This window comes from Mus musculus, chromosome 10 (genome assembly GCF_000001635.26).
Source record: "Mus musculus strain C57BL/6J chromosome 10, GRCm38.p6 C57BL/6J".
NCBI classification, from domain to species: Eukaryota; Metazoa; Chordata; class Mammalia; order Rodentia; family Muridae; genus Mus; species Mus musculus.
This window is the reverse complement of record NC_000076.6, coordinates 63,919,713-63,939,020: the sequence shown is the minus strand read 5'-3', so window position 1 is coordinate 63,939,020 and position 19,308 is coordinate 63,919,713. Positions and strand designations below refer to the sequence as shown.

General features: G+C 38.4%; 2 protein-coding genes across 5 annotated transcripts in view; one reads left to right on the top strand and one right to left on the bottom strand.

Moving 5' to 3' along the window:
- The window catches only part of Lrrtm3 (leucine rich repeat transmembrane neuronal 3), a 161,759-nt gene extending 151,235 nt beyond the window's left edge, over positions 1 to 10,524 (top strand). Inside the window, exon 3 of the mRNA NM_178678.4 lies at positions 8,754 to 10,524. Coding sequence (NP_848793.1) covers positions 8,754 to 8,963 — 210 coding nt within the window. The 3' untranslated portion in view covers positions 8,964 to 10,524. The remainder of the gene's footprint in view (positions 1 to 8,753) is intronic.
- Positions 1 to 19,308, bottom strand: part of Ctnna3 (catenin (cadherin associated protein), alpha 3) — a 1,573,570-nt gene that overhangs the window by 1,064,647 nt on the left and 489,615 nt on the right. The window lies entirely within an intron of this gene.

Genomic DNA, 19,308 nt, shown 5'->3' with positions numbered 1-19,308 from the left:
AGTGAATATATATATATGTATATAAAAAGACAAAGAGCCTCTCATTTTATAAGTCTCTTCCCATTACTGAAGCACAATGAGAAAACGACTGAGATACAAATTTGTAGATACTCATGTAGCTACTAAATCTAGGAATCTTTTTTTTTTTTTTTTTTGTACTCTAAATGTATTTTGCTGCAAGGGGAACTATGACCTTTCAAATCGAAATCTTATTTTTCCTATCTCACGACTTCACTCTGTTTTAGCTTACCATAACACAGCTTTTCACATAAAGCCAACTGAACCATTGTGCTCCTGCAAACAGCGTTTCCCTACACACTATTCTCATATTGCAGTCACTGGAAAAAACTTTATCACTCTCTTCTCACAATCTCAAAATAGCAATAGAAACTTTAGACAATAGTGTAGAAGTTTAAAAATATAAATCAAAATGGAGTACTAAGGGCCAGATTGTAACTAAGAATTTCCAAATACTTCAGGGTTTTTAAAATTAGACCTACTTAAGGCTTAGAGATAGATAACATAATTTGGGCTCCTAATTAAGCACCTCTTGAAAATGTTTTTAAAAATAGTTTACCAGTGGAACCAAGGTGATTAAAATTAACGAGTCAACAGTCTGTTCTGTGCATACTAATTAACCATTAGAATGTCCCAGTGTTCCAGAATAAAGAAAACACTTTCTGGGCAAAATATATGATCTCCATTGAAGACTCTATAAAAGTAACTATCCAATCACTTCTCAGCAATATTGACTTGCCACTAAATCTGAAAACTAACAACAGAAGTCTCAAGCAGAAATAGGCGTCCGTCTCATTTGCCATCGTTAACGGATGAATGATGTTAGAATCACCCAATCGCAACACAATGTATATTATTCTACATCTTAAAAACATATGTATCATGCTTGTCTGGCTCACCCTGGCCACTGCTTTTCTTTATTCCCTGGCCTCTGTCTTGCCCCTGACCTATACTAGAAAAGTTTTTACTAGAAAAAATATATATATATATATATATTAAGGGAAACGCGAACAGAATTGGGCCTGGAGAGATAGTTCAATTGGTAAAGTGCTTGTCCTGCAAGCATAGAGACTAGAGACCAACCTGTCTGATGCACATTTTAAAAGATGGGCAGAGTAGACCACTTGAAACCCTACAACTGGGGATGCAAGGACAGGTAGGTCCTTAGGGCTCCCTAACCAACCAATCTAGACCATTTGGTGATTTCTAGGCCAGTGAGAGATGCCGTAAAAAACAAATTACATAGGTGACCTCAGGACTCTATATGCACAAGCAGTTGTGCACATGTGCACACGCACCCCCCCCACACACACACACACATTCAAACACACAAAAAGCACCAGTGATCTCAAAGGTAATTAGTAGCAGAAGTCTTTGTATTTACTAAAAATGGACAGAATGGAGAGTCTGATTGAAAAACAACCTCTCCCGATCCCCAAGTCAACAACAGAATTTTAACTTTAAAGTCATCCCTGGTTCCCCTGAGCAATCTCAACATACATGAACACTGGAGTATTTTTATGATTTCCATCCAAGTCCTATAGTGCCTTTAACATGAAAACTGTTCTTCATACTCCAATGTAGTAAATATTAATATCACAAGAGTCAGAAACCAGTTCTGTTAAAGGCATCTCTGCCTACCTACATGATAAATCATGTTTTTCTCCTGAGGACCTTGGGTGCCGAGCTACAAAACTTTGGGGTAGCCTAGAAAATCCTAATGCTTGAACCACTGCAAATAAGAAGCCTGTTGGGAAATGGTGTTGAAATAATAGAAATGGACATGTTGTGCTCAGCTCTCTAGCATAGGAGGTTGAGAACATGATAAGTGTTAGTGAAGAAGAAATTAAGTGGTTATGTAGTCAGGTAATTACTCCTGCACCTCTCCAGAAGAATATTCTCAGACTAATTATTTAAACTAAGTCTCAGTTTCCTCAGCTGTAAAATGGGGATCATCATATTCATTGTGAACTGCTAAAGGCTTTGTAGGACTTAGATAACACAAGACCAGAACTAAACAACAGGGTACGTGGCACATAATCAATGTCCAGTGAATTGTGGTGGTGATGATAATGGTTAAGTAGACTGCCAGGTGTCAGTGAAGAATCGGACCAAATGCCCATAGCTGACCTAAGAAGCCAAGCAGAAAACAAAAAACAGTGCTACAAACCAAAAGGCATTAAGTAAGAAAATATCCAGCAGACATTGACTCTCAGCTGGAGACGCAAGCTACAGTGTGATACAGGCTCACAGGGTTTGTCTTCACGTGACCCTGAGTTTTTACCATCTGTGTCATCACTTAGAAATTAAAATAATAATTAGTGACATGATTTTCAAGGTGAGAAGTGAGCTGTTGGGAAATCAAGTCTTAATACTGTTCAAATAACACCACAGAGATTCTCTTCTATTTTACCTTTAAACAAAACTACTAGCCTGTCCACAGAGCTCATGCTTTAAAGGGGTGAACAACTGTCCCTGACAAATTCCTAAATATATAGTTGCACACACCGTAGCAAGATGCAGGATTAGTCCAGAAAATCAACTTGTGTAATGAAAGCAGAGGTGCCCAAGTGAACAGTGACATCAACAGCATGGGTGCATTATAAGTTACGAGTCCTCTTAAAGAACTACACAAGCAATGTCATGATATATGTGCATGTGTTGATATTTCTCAATAAAATAATGTACCTGAGGACACTGATTTCCCAGAATAGCATATATTTCAAATTCCACATCTAACCCCAGAGAAAGAGAAATGTTTCAGATAGGATTACCTCAAAAGAAAAAGCTGAAAGAAAGAGAAAGCACTTGCTACTTATATATTGTTTATATTTAGTTAACTGTAGGAATGATTCTTAAATTCCTACATTTTTATGCATCTCTATAAAGACTGGACATGTTGATCACTACAGTGAACAAGATTATGGTCCTTTAAATGAGTATAGTGAAAGCAAAGGTGAGAGAAGTGGGTGTATGGAATGGTGTCTAAAAAATAGAAAGACATTTGGAACTAGAAGAGAGAGTTGAGACAGATTGGCAACACTGTACTAACTTAGTACTGCTAAAGAGATGTCTGCATTCAAAGATGGAAGTTTCATTGGAGGATACAAAGTGTCAGCCAGATGTAGTACTGTGTGCCCAGAGTATGGGGCACTTGGGAGACTGAAGTGAGAGGATCAGGGTAGGAGTTCAAGACCAGCCTGGAATAAAGACTTTGACTGAGGGAGGTGGAGAGGTGATGGGGAAAGAGGGGAGAAAGAGGAAGTGGGGTGGGGCGAGGGAGTCACAATGCCTGTCTCTTATTTCATAAGATAATAAGAGATAAAATTAATTTTTAGAAATCTGTAAGTTCAGGTTTTAGACGAATAAACAAAAGGAATGTTATTTGCCTCTGAATTCTAATGTACAATGAAGACAACGAGAACAGAGAATGATAAAGGCTCCATCTCAAAGTGTTCCTTTGTGAAGCATCTCTGGGGAACACCAGTGGAGCATATTCACTGGACATAGACAAACAATAGTAGCCAAAGCTCTTAAGTACCATAGCTTCAAGGACCTGGAGGGGGACCATCCCTGGCATAGAGCACTTTGTAAAACTGGGAGAGTTTCCCCCTGCAAACTATGTTAATAGTGTGGGCATTCTGCTCCAACATAATTAGAGTAGAATCCTTATATTTGCTAAAACCCCCACTTACAAATAACCCTTAGTAGGAAGGCATCTCATTTTTCACTCTGCATAGGGAAAGGGGGGCTTTTAATTACTTTCTTGTGAGGTGAACTGTCACTCTCTTTTATTTATACATTTGGGGCCTAAAGCAACACTTGTCATCATAGAGGACATGTATAGAAATGCCTTTTAATTAGAAATCGGGAAATACATATGCATGTCCATATAAGCATATCTATACAAGCAGATTTCACACAGGGACTATAAGGTTAAAATCATTTCCTAGCCATAACCCAGAGACTTTAACACAGGACTTACAAACACAGGACTGATTATTACATATGAGTCAGGAGAAATACCACTAATAACTGGTAAATTTAACTGTAAATCTTTTATGTAAACAACATATATTATTGATGTTATAGAAAACAGCTTCTAAGGCAAATATCACTGATGTCAAAATAATACGATTTTATCAGAACTGATTTTTTTTTCCCTAAGGGAAACCACCTAAATGACCGGTCAACACTTCTTTTATAATAGCATATAATGATTTCATAATTCAGTCTCTTTTGAGATTAAATTTTCATATGCCCGAATCCCCCACAAATTAGACCTTAATAATAATTACCTCACTTAGAAAACAGTGACCCAAGGGATTAAAGGAAACCTTCATTAATTATAAGTCAGAGTTTCATCAGCTAGGACTATATTAAAAGAAACTGGAGTCTCAAATGCAGGACGGGAAGAATGTCACTTTAGAGACCATTTGGAGGAAATTCTAGCTGTAGTTGTAAGAATATAACAAGTTTACTAAATTTAAATAACCCATTGCCATTCCTAGAACCCTTTCTGCTAACTATGATGGGTACCAAGAGAAATCTGTTTATTTTCTTATCAGGGCTTGAGTACTTTAAGCACAAGGGAAGAACATATTAGAAGACCCAAGTGTAAAAGAAGAGAGAGTAGAGGGAGAGGAGACGGGGCGGGGGGAGAGGGGGAGAAGAGGGGATAGGAAGAGAGAAGAGTCATTCACAGGTTAATTTGAAACAAGATAAGGAAAAGGTCCATTCCTTGACAATCCCACAACAGAGCGGCAGCTGCTGCCTCTGCTGTACTTGGTAGCAGATGGGGTTGATAGCAATGGTTTCTGACCCTCACAGTATCTGTTTGTTTAATGCCAGCTGGTAGTTTCTCCATCGCTACTCAACCATCAGCCACACTGTAGTACAAGGATCTGTCCCAACAACAGGATCCAAAGTCAGAACAGACTGCAGGGTCCCCTGTAGCTTCCCGAGCTTTTGCATCCAGCATTCCGCCTGATATCAAAAGCCTTTGAACAGAGGGAAATGTTCAGATTTCCTAACCCTCGGATTCTTTTCTCCAGACAATGAGACTATCAGAAAGTCTGCTTTTTTTTTTCCACATTATAAGTGGTTAGGATAAAATATTCCTTCCCAGAAAATGGATATAATGAATATACCTCTACTTGTTTGTCTTTTTACTCTATTTAGAATTCATTTTACCTTATGTAATTCACATTAGAAAAATATGTAATGATTACAATTAGACATGATTTCTACAGAACTGTTAATCCAAAGTAGCATTTGCTAAAAGTATAGTCTTAATGTTTTTTCCATAAATACAGTGAACTAGATCTTTTGACTTTAAATAAAACTTTTATATTCATACTTAAGTTTTTAATATATTTATTATGCCCTGTATTTAATATATTTATTAAGCCTTGTAACAATAGATTTATTAAGGCCAAGGGACAATCTATAGAAGTCAGTTCTTTCCCTCTACCATGTGAGTCAAAGGAATTAAACTCACCTTATCAACCCACCGAGCAACCCTTCTAACCCCTAAATGCTATCCTATTTTTAATGTCTACAGGATGGCAATTACATTTAAAGTAAATATCTGGGGGGATGGTTCAATAGGTTAAGTACCTGTCACACAAGCCTAAGGACCAGAATTTAGATCCACAAAATCCACATAAAATTTGGGTGGGCATGATAGCCCACCTGTTTCTCCAGCCTCTGAAGGGAGAAGGCAGAGGATCCCCAGAGCAAGCCAGCTCGCAAAAGTTTGCTGCATCAGCAAGCTCTGGGTTTGATTGAGAGACCCTGAGTCCATCAATAAGATGGAAGAGTAACAAAAGATTGTAGAGGAAAAAGCATCAATACCGCTTTTAAGAACTAACCCAATTTTGGGAATATTAAATGCAAGCATGCCCTGATGCTGAAACAATGTATCTATGTACAAGGTTTATCAAAATGAGAAGTACTCAATAATGTGGGAAGTGTGGGATTTTTTTGAACATGTAATCATTAGCCACCTAAGTGCTGTGTTTCAAAATAGAACTTTGCCTTATAGAGACCAGTTTTCCCTGGACACTAACTGCAACCGGGAAATGTGTGTGCACATAAAAACACACAAATAATAAGTATATCATGTCATATTATTTGCCAAAATTCTTCACCATAGAGTTAATTCCAGGGAAACCAGGATGGACCCCCAAATAAATGCAGGAGGTATGCATTTCTATGGTAGTTAGTAACAACTGCAGCCCTGCAGATATGCGACCCATAGATATCATTGGGTACTGATTTTCCAGAAGCTGATATGAAACTATGCACCCAATAATGGTTCTAGGTTTTTCTCTCCTATATAGCTTAAACATAGACCTGCTGTACAATTATTTTTACACGATAGCGTTTTAGTTCTCAGAGCTAACTCATCTGTAACAAAAAGAAGTTTGATTTTAAACACGAATATCTTCTGTATTTTCTCTGTGACCTCCCAATGGTTGTGACTGTTTGTTTGTATTAGGTTTATGTGCCATATACGTCCATGTATGAAATTTGAGAACTCCACAGAACTAGGGAAGACTACATAGGAACTTCATTGGGTGAACTGGATTGTGCTTCCAACTCCAGGAACTAAGACCTACATATTTAATACACTGAAACACTCATCACAAATAATCTTAGAAAAGGCTGTTTGGGCTTAAAGAAAAAATAGAGAAAGGACCCTTTTTTACAAAGGGAGAAGCAACTGTGGGTAAGAGGTCAGGGTATAAAAAGAAGAGATGGAGGGGGCTCTGTTCCTAGAAAGGATGGGGCAAAAAGTAAAGAAGTGTCATGCCATTCTGTCTCCCTCAGCTTCCTGCTCTAATTTCAGCTGAGACCAGAGAGGCATTTGGTCTGATACGCACAAACATTTTATCTATTTGCCAAAGAAGAATGGTACAAGGTTTCATTCAATGAAATTCAGCAGTTGTACTGGCCTATTTTCTGAGACAGTATCACAAAAATGAGAACTGATTGAGTTACAAATAAAGGCCGTTTATTTGGGCTCAGGGTCCCGGGTAAAAAGTCTCAAGCCCTCATGCGGTAATAGCTGACAGAGTCAGAGTCGGAGAGTGTGTGTGCCCCTTTAAGGCTCCCTCTGCTGCTTCTCTGCCTCTACTTTTAAAGCCACAGGACTCAATATTTGGAAGTCTATTCTAATAAACATCTATTAATCTCCCAGAAATCCCAGATCTAAACATAAGTGGGGTTGTTCCCACCATCTTAATACATCACAGTGAAACTTCCAGGAGTGTCAATTCCTGGACCTGAATGGAGGAGCTCTAGACACCGCATAAACCATAACACACATGAAGGTTAGGGCTGAAGGTTCCTGGATGCTTCCTTGACTTTCTATCTTAAGAAAATAAGCAGAAACACTCTCTAGACTTTAGCATCTGGCTGGACCTAAGACTCCTGTGGCCTCTACCCGGTGTTCCTTTGTGTCCGTAACTGTTGTCGTTGCTTCTGCTGCCTTACTCTTCAGACCTTTGCTATCTTTGATTAGTAAGCCATACCACTAGGCCTTCAAAGTAGCTCCTCCTTTGCAGCTTGTTAGAGCTTTACAGAAGTCATAGATCTCTTCTGTGGCCGTTCTCTATGCTCCATCTTCTAGATACATAGATCAAACGACAGCGCTTAATGTTTCAAGGAATCATCTTACTGAAATCATTACTAAGGGATTATGGGTAAGCATAGTCGGAATGGCTTGACAGTTCTCTTCTGAAACGTTCCTCAAAGCAAGGTGTGCGGAGTAAGTGTACCTGCGTTACGTGGGACCCTGGAAGAAATCAGGACCCAATGCCTCAGAGACCTGCAGGACAAGGGGACAGGTGGTTGAGGAAGAGGGAGTTGATGCTGATTCATGACAAAGTGACAGAATCACTTTTTCACTGAACGCCAGTTCCATAAGTAATCAGATAATACTTAATGCAAAAACAAGTAAAAGAAAGCCATCTTCTTGACTCTATAATGAAGAAGAAAATTTTTTATTATTTTTAGAACCACTTAAACTGAAGGTTCTACTTAATAATGAAGCAGCCCCCCACCCCACCCCCCACCCCGAGCTTCCAACTTCTGTATTGAATTCATTTCTGAATTCAGTGATGGAAAGGACCAGGGGCTGTGGGGACAGCAGAGCCACAGACACACAAAGGATAGACAGATCCACACTTCATTAGTCTCCGAGTCTTGCCCTGGGTACTTGTCTGTCTTTTGTTGTTTTGGTTTGGTTTTTTTTTTTTTTTGTTTGTTTTGTTTTGTTTTGTTCTGTTTTGTTTTGTTTTTAATTAGGTATTTTCCTCATTTACATTTCCAATGCTATCCCAAAAGTCCCCCATACCCTCCTCCCCACCCCCCTACCCACCCACTCCCACTTTTTGGCCCTGGTGTTCCCCTGTACTGGGGCATATAAAGTTTGCAAGTCCAATGGGCCTCTCTTTCCACTGATGGCCGACTAGGCTATCTTCTGATACATATGCAGCTAGAGTCAAGAGCTCTGGGGTACTGGTTAGTTCATAATGTTGTTCTACCTATAGGGTTGCAGATCTCTTTAGCTCCTTGGGTATTTTCTCTAGCTCCTCCATTGGGGGCCCTGTGATCCATCCAATAGCTGACTGTGAGCATCCACTTCTGTGTTTGCTAGGCCTGGCATAGTCTCACAAGAGACTTTTGATAACTGACTTTTCTCATGTCATCTCTTTTTTTCCCCCCAGATACCTTTATCAATGAATGTGTCAACCTTTCTGGCATATGACCAGCCCACAATAAGTTACTGTGGGGTCCATCATGAACTCCTCTCCCATAAGTCCTTTGAAACGAATGCACAGGAAGACACGATGGAAAGCCACCTAGAGACTGAGCTGGACTTGAGCACAATCACGTCAGCTGGCCGCATCAGTGACCATAAACCACAGCTGGCCTGACAGAGCTGAGCAGCGCCCAGGCTTGCTACTCAACTATAACCTCAACCGCAGAAAGAGGAGAGGACCTGCTCATTGCGACTCTTGAGTACAAAACAAAAACAAAACTCCCCTGTTCAAATAAACAAAATTCTAAGATTGGTTCATGAAATAAAAGAAGACATGAATTGTTTCAAGTCTATACTTTGTAACTAGCTAAGTTGTGCAGTATTTTTTTGACTTTGACAGAGAATGACCCTGAAACAAAATAATCATTTTTTTTCCGAAACTCATCCTACCTACCTGTAAAAAAAAATTGTACAGCGCTAATGTATTTTTCATATTATAAAGTTTCAATTCTAGGAACAACTGGTATGTACAGAACAGTAATTTAATGATGCTTTTACGTTACAAACTTTACACCTTTCAGTTTCTAAAAATTTTAAATTAACAAACATTACTTCTTGTGTTCTTGAGAGTTACTTGGTTTTTGTAGGGGCCGTTTTGTTACTGCATTTGTGCCCAGAAACCTTGACTCTGAAATCTGTGCTGTGCGGACAATGCACGATTTTTAATCATTACCGTGCTTACTGCATAGGGTTTTATCTACTTGTTCCAGAGATAATACATTAACCAAAAGAAGGTTTTAATTGTTCAGACGTGTGAGAGGTTCTTCAATTACATAGACAGGTCTTTCTTATAAATGAAAAAAAAAATCAGATTTTTTTTTAACAGTTCTTCTAAGACTTTAACTGTTGCCTTGAAGTACAGCCTAGTTTCTAAGTGGTGAAATGTAATGATAAAGAGGGATATTTTAACAAAATATTTCCGAATGAATGACTCATTATTTCATTCTTTTGAGTAACCATTGTTAAAGGTAGGGGAAAGCACGGACCAAGCATCACTGGAAACAAAGGTCGTAACCACAGCAACAGACTTCTATACACTTCAGAGGTGCAGCTAAAGTGACAAAGAAAAACCCCTGATACATCTCCCGTTGTCAGGCCAAGGTGGGAGGATATGGCATAATTGTACAGTAGCAGTTTTTTCTCTTAATTAACCCAAAGTGGTTTATCTAAAAATAACCACGAGTCAGTTCAAACTCTGTGTGGTTCTTAAGGCAAGTTTTCATCTGGAAGTTGAAACTATATTTGGGGAACATCTTGTAAGAAAAATAGAGATTTTTTTTTTCCTTATTGTGTGCCACATCTAAGAAAGAACTTTATACATCCGGTCCTTTCAGGATAGATGTGCTGGAGCCGAGAAAAGCCACTACGGATCAGACAGAGCAGACTGTTCCATTGTGGATGTTGCTGTTGATTTGGGGATCTAGCTACAAATTATCCAAAACAATAACCAAGAGATGTTGGCCATCAGTCTAACTCACCTATTGGTTATGTGATTGTGTCGTCAACCGAATTCAAATCAGATAAAGAAAACCTGTTCTTTCTGCCCCTAAAATGACCACTTGTTTCTGTCATCTATCTGACAGGTTATTATTGAAAATATCAAGTTTGTTCATGGTAATCCCACATTCCCTTTTCTGTTTTGTTTTGTTTTGTTTGTTTTTAATGATCATTTGGACATAAAACTGCAACTGTGAATCGTTATTTGAGGAGAAACATTTTTTTCTTCATGGTTTAACTTTGTATAAATGACATCAAATGCAGAGAAAGAAAACATCAATCTAACAGGTCAAACAATCAGAAACAATACCGAAAAAGGTTAGTGTAAAGCGTGGTCAGACTGAATATTTTTACCTCCTAAGAAATACTTTCCATATGTATCTAGTTTTACACAAGTTTATCACAGCCAACTTTAAGAGTACCACCAGAAAGGAAGAAGCTAAAAATTGTAAGGCACATTTCTGTTGAAAGAAAAAGGAAGCAAAATATTGGAAGAAGCAAACATTAATTTTAATGTGATGACAAATGTCATTGTACTTGTATCAAATATTTAGCATTCCAGAGTCTTAAGATATTTTGCATAAATTATTTGCTATTCAGTATTTTTGCTATGTAAGTCTAATTTTAGCCGTAATTGTTTTGCAGTTTCTCGTTTCTTTGCAGTGTATTTTCCAATTGTTCTTGACCCCTTACATTGAGATTTAGCTCAGAACAACACTTAAACAGGATTACAAATTTATTTTTTTTGAGTCTGGAATCAAATGGAGAATTTTATTATAGAAACCAAAATCACATTGGCAACTTTTTCATTAGAAATCATTCTCCCAACGATTAAAAAAAAACAAACAAACATTAATTTGTAAGACTGAGCTACCTTCAAACTTTTCCCAGATACTTTTCAAGTTGACAAATGACTTTTCAAAAAAACCTTAAGGTTCCAAAGGAGCCTTAGAAATGTACATAATACCCATGACTTCCTGATCAAAACACTAAAACCTTTTTTAATATATTATTTTTACAAATTCTTTGAGAATTCTCCTATGTTTATACAATATATTCTAATCATATTCACCCTTTAACTTATCCTCTAACTTTCCTAGACCCATCCCCACCTGTATCTCCAGGCCTCTCTCAACCTCATATCCTTTTTACAGATCCAAACTTCTGAGTACAACTTGTGCTAGCCATGGGTGACCTACCAGAAACCACACTCATAAAGACAACCCTGAGTTTCCTCCACATCAGATGTTCCTTGAGTTTTTTCATTTCATTGACAGGGGACTATCAGTGGGGCCAATCACCTTGGGACTGTCACTGGGATTATTCTGAAGCTAACAACTTATGAACTTTGAGATCTTTCATATTTGGCATTAAGTCCAGAGGGTCTTTAAATAAGGAGAGGTAGCTGACGTTAAAGTCTGCCTTATCTTGTATCTTTTTTTTTTTTAATTTATAACTTCTTTTTTCCAGCATTTACCATTCTCCCCATTTCTCCATCCAACCATCTGCCAAACCCCTATGTTCTCCTTCATGGCTACCGCTCAACTATCTAAAACAAGAAAAATAGCTGTTTGTCTGCCTGTTGCGGTTGAAAACTGGAGTCTACCCATTACAGTTACAACAGTAGCTAAAGCCAGGCAGTGTTTTAAGGTTCACAAATCCCATGAATTATCTCTTCTTGCCGTCCTAAACAATCCTGTGAAGATACATTCATGTCTCATAAGTCGAGACTCATCCAAGGACACAGAGCTGATGGCCGGTGATGGTTTGAACTGCTTTCAATGCCTAAAGGTTGTTTTCCATTACACTAAAAGCTCCCCCATCTCTCTGGCCAGAGACCCCCCAGAGATGGCAGACAGAAGTTATTAGGCGTGTCATTTAGTAAGCTCTAATTCAACGTAGAAGTCTGTACAATATATGAGTCTCTGCAGACAAGGCTCTAGGTTTGCTTGTGGTGGTGATATAGATCAGGACTAAAGCCACACATTTAATACACAGGACATTTGTGAACTCCTCACTCTCAAGATGTGAGACAGGCAGACTGTAGGGTACAGAGGGAAAACAAGAGGCACAAAAAGACAAACTCAAAATGGTCTACACTGAGATCACTTCAGTGGTTGTAAAAAGTCCATAAGACAGAGCTCACCATGCAGTCAACTGATACATGCTTGATTCAGAGTTAAGAAGAAAGACATTTTTTTCCTTTTTATGTTTTGGCAAGATTCTTTTAAACTATGAATTCTTTCTTGAAAGAACTATCATAATAAACCACTTTTTTTCATTTGTAAGAAAATAAAATATCAGCTATTCAAACAGACACAGATACCAAAAATTATAACAGGCTGTGAATATTCAGGGGTTTATCATCTCTTCATCACTGCCTCCTCCAGGATGGCTCTAGAAATCTCATAAAACCAGCAAGACTTTTAATATAAATTATATTTTGGAAAGCGATATAAGCCAAATTTAACACTCAAGAAAACATAACCCAGTCTGATCTCAGATCTGCCTGCTTTTGGAAACTGCTTAGAAATTGCAAAATTTATTTTGCAAAGATATTTTCTAAAATAAACTGTTTAGGAGAGTAAAAAAATACACTTAGTTTTGACTATTCCCAACTGGGAGACAGATACCCACTCTCAAACTAAATGCTAAAAATAAGTAAAGAAACTGAACAAATGAAAACAGAGAGCTGGTAGGAAGCTGGTAGAAAGAGAATCAGATGCTTGGGTAGAGAGCACATGATCAGGGGGAGATGCAGGGAGCCTGGCCAGGTATCAGGCCATTCTCAAGAGTCAATCTAGTAACTTTGTATGCGTATGTTTGAGTATGTGTGTTTTTGTATGCATGTGTGTGTATGTTTGTGTGTTTGTGTGTGTATGTGTGTGTGCTCATGTGTGTGCATGCATGAAAACATGTATAAGTCAGAGCTCAACCTTAGATGCCGCTCTTTAGCTGTTGTCCTTCTTGGTTTGGAGACAAAGTCACTGGAACCTAAGAGAATCCTAGTGTGATAGACTAGTTAACCGGCAAGCTGCAGGGATCTACCACTCTGCACCCCTACCAGACACCCATCATTTTTACATGGGGATGATACTCATGTGCCCAGGTATGTATAGCCTCTCTTTACCCAACTGAGCTGTCTCCAGGACCCACCTCCAGGGCTACCCTTAAGAGTTGTTCATATTGAGTAGCAGTCTAACATGTCAGAGCTCATGAACAGGCTTACATTCCTGATGGGTTGGCTTTGTAATATGAATTCAGATAAACTGAGGTTAACAGTAGAAGTTTCCAACTGCATCCATTACCATATGAACTCAACACAGTTATACCTAAGTTGAGATGCCAAGCTCAGACGATCCAGGATTGATGTTTTAAAGACTGTGACATCATCATGAAGGTGAGGTAGGCTGGCGATCAGCACTGTATTGAAAATACAGTGTGGGGGGAGGGGGAACGTTTGGAGAATTTAGTGGCAAATAAGCACTGGGAGGCTGATAGTTTATTTTTTAATGGTGTTCTGTGGCCTGCATAAGATTTTATTGTGTGGTTAAAAAGCAGCTATATTTAATTTTTTAAAAAAAATTAGAGTTAAATTCACATTTTAAAAGTTGGTTGCCATTATAAGGATATTGAGTGCACCAGCTATCCAGGACTTACTGAATTCTTGAATTCCTTCCTACTCCCTAAAATTTATAGATTTCTTTCCATATATTTGTCTTCCTACAAAGTTGAATGACATTTTTGTACATGTATAAACCAGATTATATTTTAAATGCACAGGAGACCCTGTAAATAAAGGATCCTTGCAATAAACCCTTTTTGTTTTCTGATCGGAACTACCATGTACTAATATAATTTATCCATAAGGACATTGATCTCCATGCATCTTTGGATGTAGAATTCAACCCCTATACCACGTCACAGGGAATGCCCCTGTGCCATCTTAGGCTCTGATAATACATAATGAAGAGTTGTGTCCAGGTTCTAAAGCAGTCTACACAAAGGAAACCTGGCAGTCAGTTCTTCTTACTGATTTTAATCTGGATTAATCTGAAAAGTTATATGCAGTCAGAATACATAAAGTGGAGAGATTTATATTTGTTTGTTCAAACTTTTGCCAACCACCATATCCTCAAAATTATTGAGAGGCTTCAAGTGGCCAGATTTACTGAATCATGACCTCTGCGACAATGCGTAACAAATGTGTTGTTAATACAGTGCTTGGGTATCATATGCCAGGGCACAGAGTGTAAAAAAAAAAGAAAAAAAAACATTGCTCCAATGATTCTTCCTTTTTTCTATATCATTATATGACCTTTTATTCTAATCTGAAAGTATTAGCCCAGTGTGAGCTAAGTTTCCCAAGCCCGGCTGCACTTTCATCTTGGGTAGGGGAATATAAAGCACAGGGTAACAACACAGAAGTCACCCTGGGCGTCCCACAAATTGAAGATCTGGCTCCCATAACCCTTATAACAGGCAAATTTGAGCCTGAGAGCTACTTTACTTCTTAGTTACATTTCTGGGTAGCGACATAATAGTTTAAAAGATAGAGGTAGAGAGGTAAGGATGCATTTCTAGAGATCCCTATCCAGGTCCCTGAGTGTCGGCCAGGTCCCCACTGAGACAAAAAGTCCCAGTAAGAAAATGACTGTCCTTGGATCTTGTTCTTCCTCCAGGTTGGGTCAGTTCTGCAGAGGAGACTTGTCTGGGAAGGCATTGATGCCTCTTATTCATATGATAAAAGGAACTGGGGAAATTTTCCTCATAGCTGGAAAATTTCATTCCTAGGGTGCCTGGCATCATGGACTGGTAGCATGCATGATGCGGCAGGTATTGTGTTCTCACCTCATCTGGAAGCCATCTTAGAAAAGAGGGTTTTACAGAGTAAACTCAGGACAGTAGTTCAAAAGTTGTGAGTTCAGTAGTAGAGGATCCGTATCTGGATTGTCAGACTCCAAGGATGTGCTCCACACACCCCAAACGCATTTTAAAACAAGAGAGAAGAGTTTATACAATACAACCAGGCTTGAATGTGTTTAGGTTACAGAGGGTGTTAAATGCGACCAAAAATAAAAGTTTTCATCATTCCAATTTAGAAAATAACATTCTATAAAGATATCCTTGAAATCCCAAATTAATGTCTTGATGGAAACAAATGTCACTATCTCCTTGAGGTTTTTATGCATTATTTCCTTTAAAAAAATAAAATAAAGACCTGGACCAATAAGAAGACTCAACAGGCAAAGGCACCTTCCTCTAAGCCTGACACCTAAGTTTTATCCCTAGAATCCAAGTGATGCATAGTAGGAACTGCCTGTTTAAGTTGTTCTCTGACTCCACACTACTCACAAATCTCTCAAACACACACACACACACACAATGTGCATGTGCACACACATACCCCCACCCACAGATGAGTACACACATATACATCTGTACACACAAACATAACACACAGATACACCTGACACACATGTGCATGCATACACACATGTACACACATCCCCACATACAAACACAACACATAACATACACACACAAAAGGAAGGAAAGGAAGAAAAGTTACCAAGAAACCCTTCTAAAGATGAATATGCAAAATATCGTTCTGTATCTTCATTTCCAAACATCTAAGCTCTATTTTAAAATTACAACCCAAATGTAAGGGATTATCCATATTACTTTTCGCTGACAATAAAAATGGAGGCTACTAAAATTTTGTGGATGAATAGTTAATAAAGTAACCAAGTACAAATGACAAATATCAATATAACAAATACCAATATAACTTAGTGTCATACGATTTCAGATGGCAAACGGGTCAATTGGGTTGCAGAGGATTTCCCATGAATCATTTGAACTGACAATAGTTTATTTGTTTTGTCTTTTATTTGTTGAGACCAAGTCTCACTCTCTGTAATTCAGGCTGTCCGGGAACTCGCTATGTATTCCAGGCCTGCCTCAAACCCATGGCAATCCTTCTGCCTCAGCCTTCCAAGCACTGGGATTACAGGTGTGAGCCCACACCCACAGCTCACAGAAATATCCTTTCTTTGTATTAATACTGACAAGTGAGAAGGGATCTTGGAATATGCTGCATAAAGAGGATCATCCGTGAACCTGCAGACTCCAACTATATTATACACATTTAATATATGATTTCAAGAAAAAAGTAAATATGAAGAAGGTAAATGTATTTTTCAACTTCTTTTAAAGCTCCCATCTTCAAGTCTTTCTCAATCAGTTATCCATAGTGATTCTTAAGTAATGCCTAGATGGCCCTGGTGTTTCCAGCAGCTTTGTATTAAACTAGAGCTGCCTCCATTTCTCCCTAAACTTGCAACAACAGCAAAACACACACACACACACACACACACACACACACACACACACAATGCAATATCTCTCGGAACTGATACTAGCATTCTACTCTAAAACACTATCTGAACATACATCATCATCATCAACACGTCTACATAGTAAGACATGATGGCCCACACCTATGGGCCCTAAGCCATGACTGTGACTGGCAGAGCAGGGCTATACATCTAAAGAGATTCATACTCCAGCAAATGGAGACCCTCATTACATCTGCTCACTCTGGCTCCACTGCTATTATACATGAGTTTCATCCAAAATACCTAGAATGATTCTGCTTGTGGACTGCAAACATGTTCCTGGCATCGGGGTTGAAGGTGTGAAAGACATGGAAGACAACAGGAAAGCAAGATGAGAGGTGAGCTGGGGAGTGGAATCTGAAACCGATGATGCACAGGCTATGGCTGCAAATAAGCCTTGGAATGTTTAAAGCAACTGCTGCCACCAAATGCCATCGGCAGCAGCCAGTGAAGATGCTGAGGAGAAAAGGAACACAGGTATTTGTGCTTTTAAACATCTCCATGTACAGGCTCTCTGTGGGGGAAATAACCAACTCTCTTCTACATTAATTTCATCTTTGAATTTGATTTTTGATGTATTTAATTTCCATGTGTTAGACAATGTTATCTGTCTTTCAATAGCTTGATCAAAATACCCAAGAAAGCAATTTAAAGGGAGGCAGGATTTATTTTGGCTTATAGTGTCAGAGTTCAGTGAAGAGTCGCCCCAATACTCTATGAGAATACAACAGAAATTTAGTTTGGGGCCACTTCTTTTAAACCCTTTAACTTTTCAGCTGAATGGTTTTCAGTTAAGCTAAAGACATGCTTTATATAACTAAAAATATTAATATTGCAATTATGAAAATGTGGTTTTGTTGTCAACCCCTTACTTTGGGGCCAGACTTGGGACAGTTGATCGTACTCGATAATTCCCACCAAAATGAATGTATACTCGTTTCTTGAAAGAAGGACTTGAAACCAAACATGGTAAAAGTAACAGATCACAATGTGGTCAGCTCAAGGAAACACTGCAGAATGCTCACTCTTTGAGCATTTCATCTTTATTAATCCACTTGTTAACTATTCTGATTATTATGGATAATAGGATAACAAGAACTCTAAGGAATTAAGTAATGTTGTCTTCGTCTTTTTTGTTTGTTTCTTTTTCTTTTTCTTTTTTTTTTTTTTTTTTTTTTTTTTTTTTTTTTTTTTTTTTTTTTTTTGAGACAGGGTTTTTCTGTGTAGCCCTGGCTGTCCTGGAACTCAGCAATCCGCCTCCCTCTGCCTCCCAAGTGCTGGAATTAAAGGTGTGCGCCACCACTGCCCAGCTGTCTTCATCTTAAGAAACCAAAAAAATAGATGAAGCAAAAAATAATTAGAGAATATGAGGCTGGTAAAAGGAGCCAAGGATTCAAAAACAAGTGAAGGCTATATTGATAGAACAATCCCTACTAACCGACTACTTGGTGTCCACCTCATGAGCAGCACTACTGAATTTAAAAGTCTCTCCATTGAATTAGGGCTCAAACATTTGCCATGTTTGTTTGTTTTCAATTTTACTCTGTGTGTGCTCCAATTCTACCAAGTGTATTCTTTCTTCGGTGGGGACAAATGAAGCATATTAATTCTCTGTGGGAATAACTCTCAACAAAGTAATAATAATCCATTCTGAAGGCTAACTCAGGTAAGCATGCTAGTTCAATATGATTGTGTGGATGGAATAAAATGACTTCTTAGAAGCAAACCATTAGAAAACACCCATCTGGTAAAAACAGGTTGCTCTTTTGCTTCATGTGAAACTGATTCATTTTCTTTTGTTTTGTTTTTTTTTCAGATATTTCATTCTTTAGGTAAGTACTGGTGAACATTAACCAGAATTTTTCTTCCGTAAACCAAGTCCTTTTGGTAGTTACACTCTATTAAAAAAGAAGCTAACAGAAAACATAACAAAATGTCAAGATCAGACTCATTTCAGAGACAGAGACAAGTCAGGACTGCAACTCAAATTTACTTGGAGTTATCTTCACCAAAATAAAACAATTTTATAAACATGCTGATGTTTGACAATGCATAGGGCTGTTTCTTTGTTATATAGGAACAATTATCTATTAACCCTTTCTTTTAAAGGCCTGTTCAAACAGATAGCATTCAACTAAGGAAGAAAAGAAGGTGCCTAAGCAGCTACTTTAGTTCTATTTTATAACTTTTCGGGGGGTGGAGGAAGGTTGTTGCTAGTAGTCCAGGCTGGCTTGAAACTGGTAACAGACTTCCAAGTCCCCAACACCCTGCCTCAGCCTCCTGTTGTTGACCACACATGAATAGGTTACTCACATACTTTCTTAAAAAGTTAAAAATATATTCAATGAAGTTTTCTTATCACTTGGATTATTGTAATTATTTTCAGTGGTGTGAGCTACAAATTCTCATTCACAAATATCTGGTGCATTTGTGTTGATCTGTGTATATGTACAGGGATACATATGTGTGCAGCTCTGTGTGTGTCCTCTCTCTGTCTCTGTCTCTGTCTCTGTCTCTCTCCCTCTCTCTTCCCTCCCCCCGCATCCTTCATCCTTTGTGTTT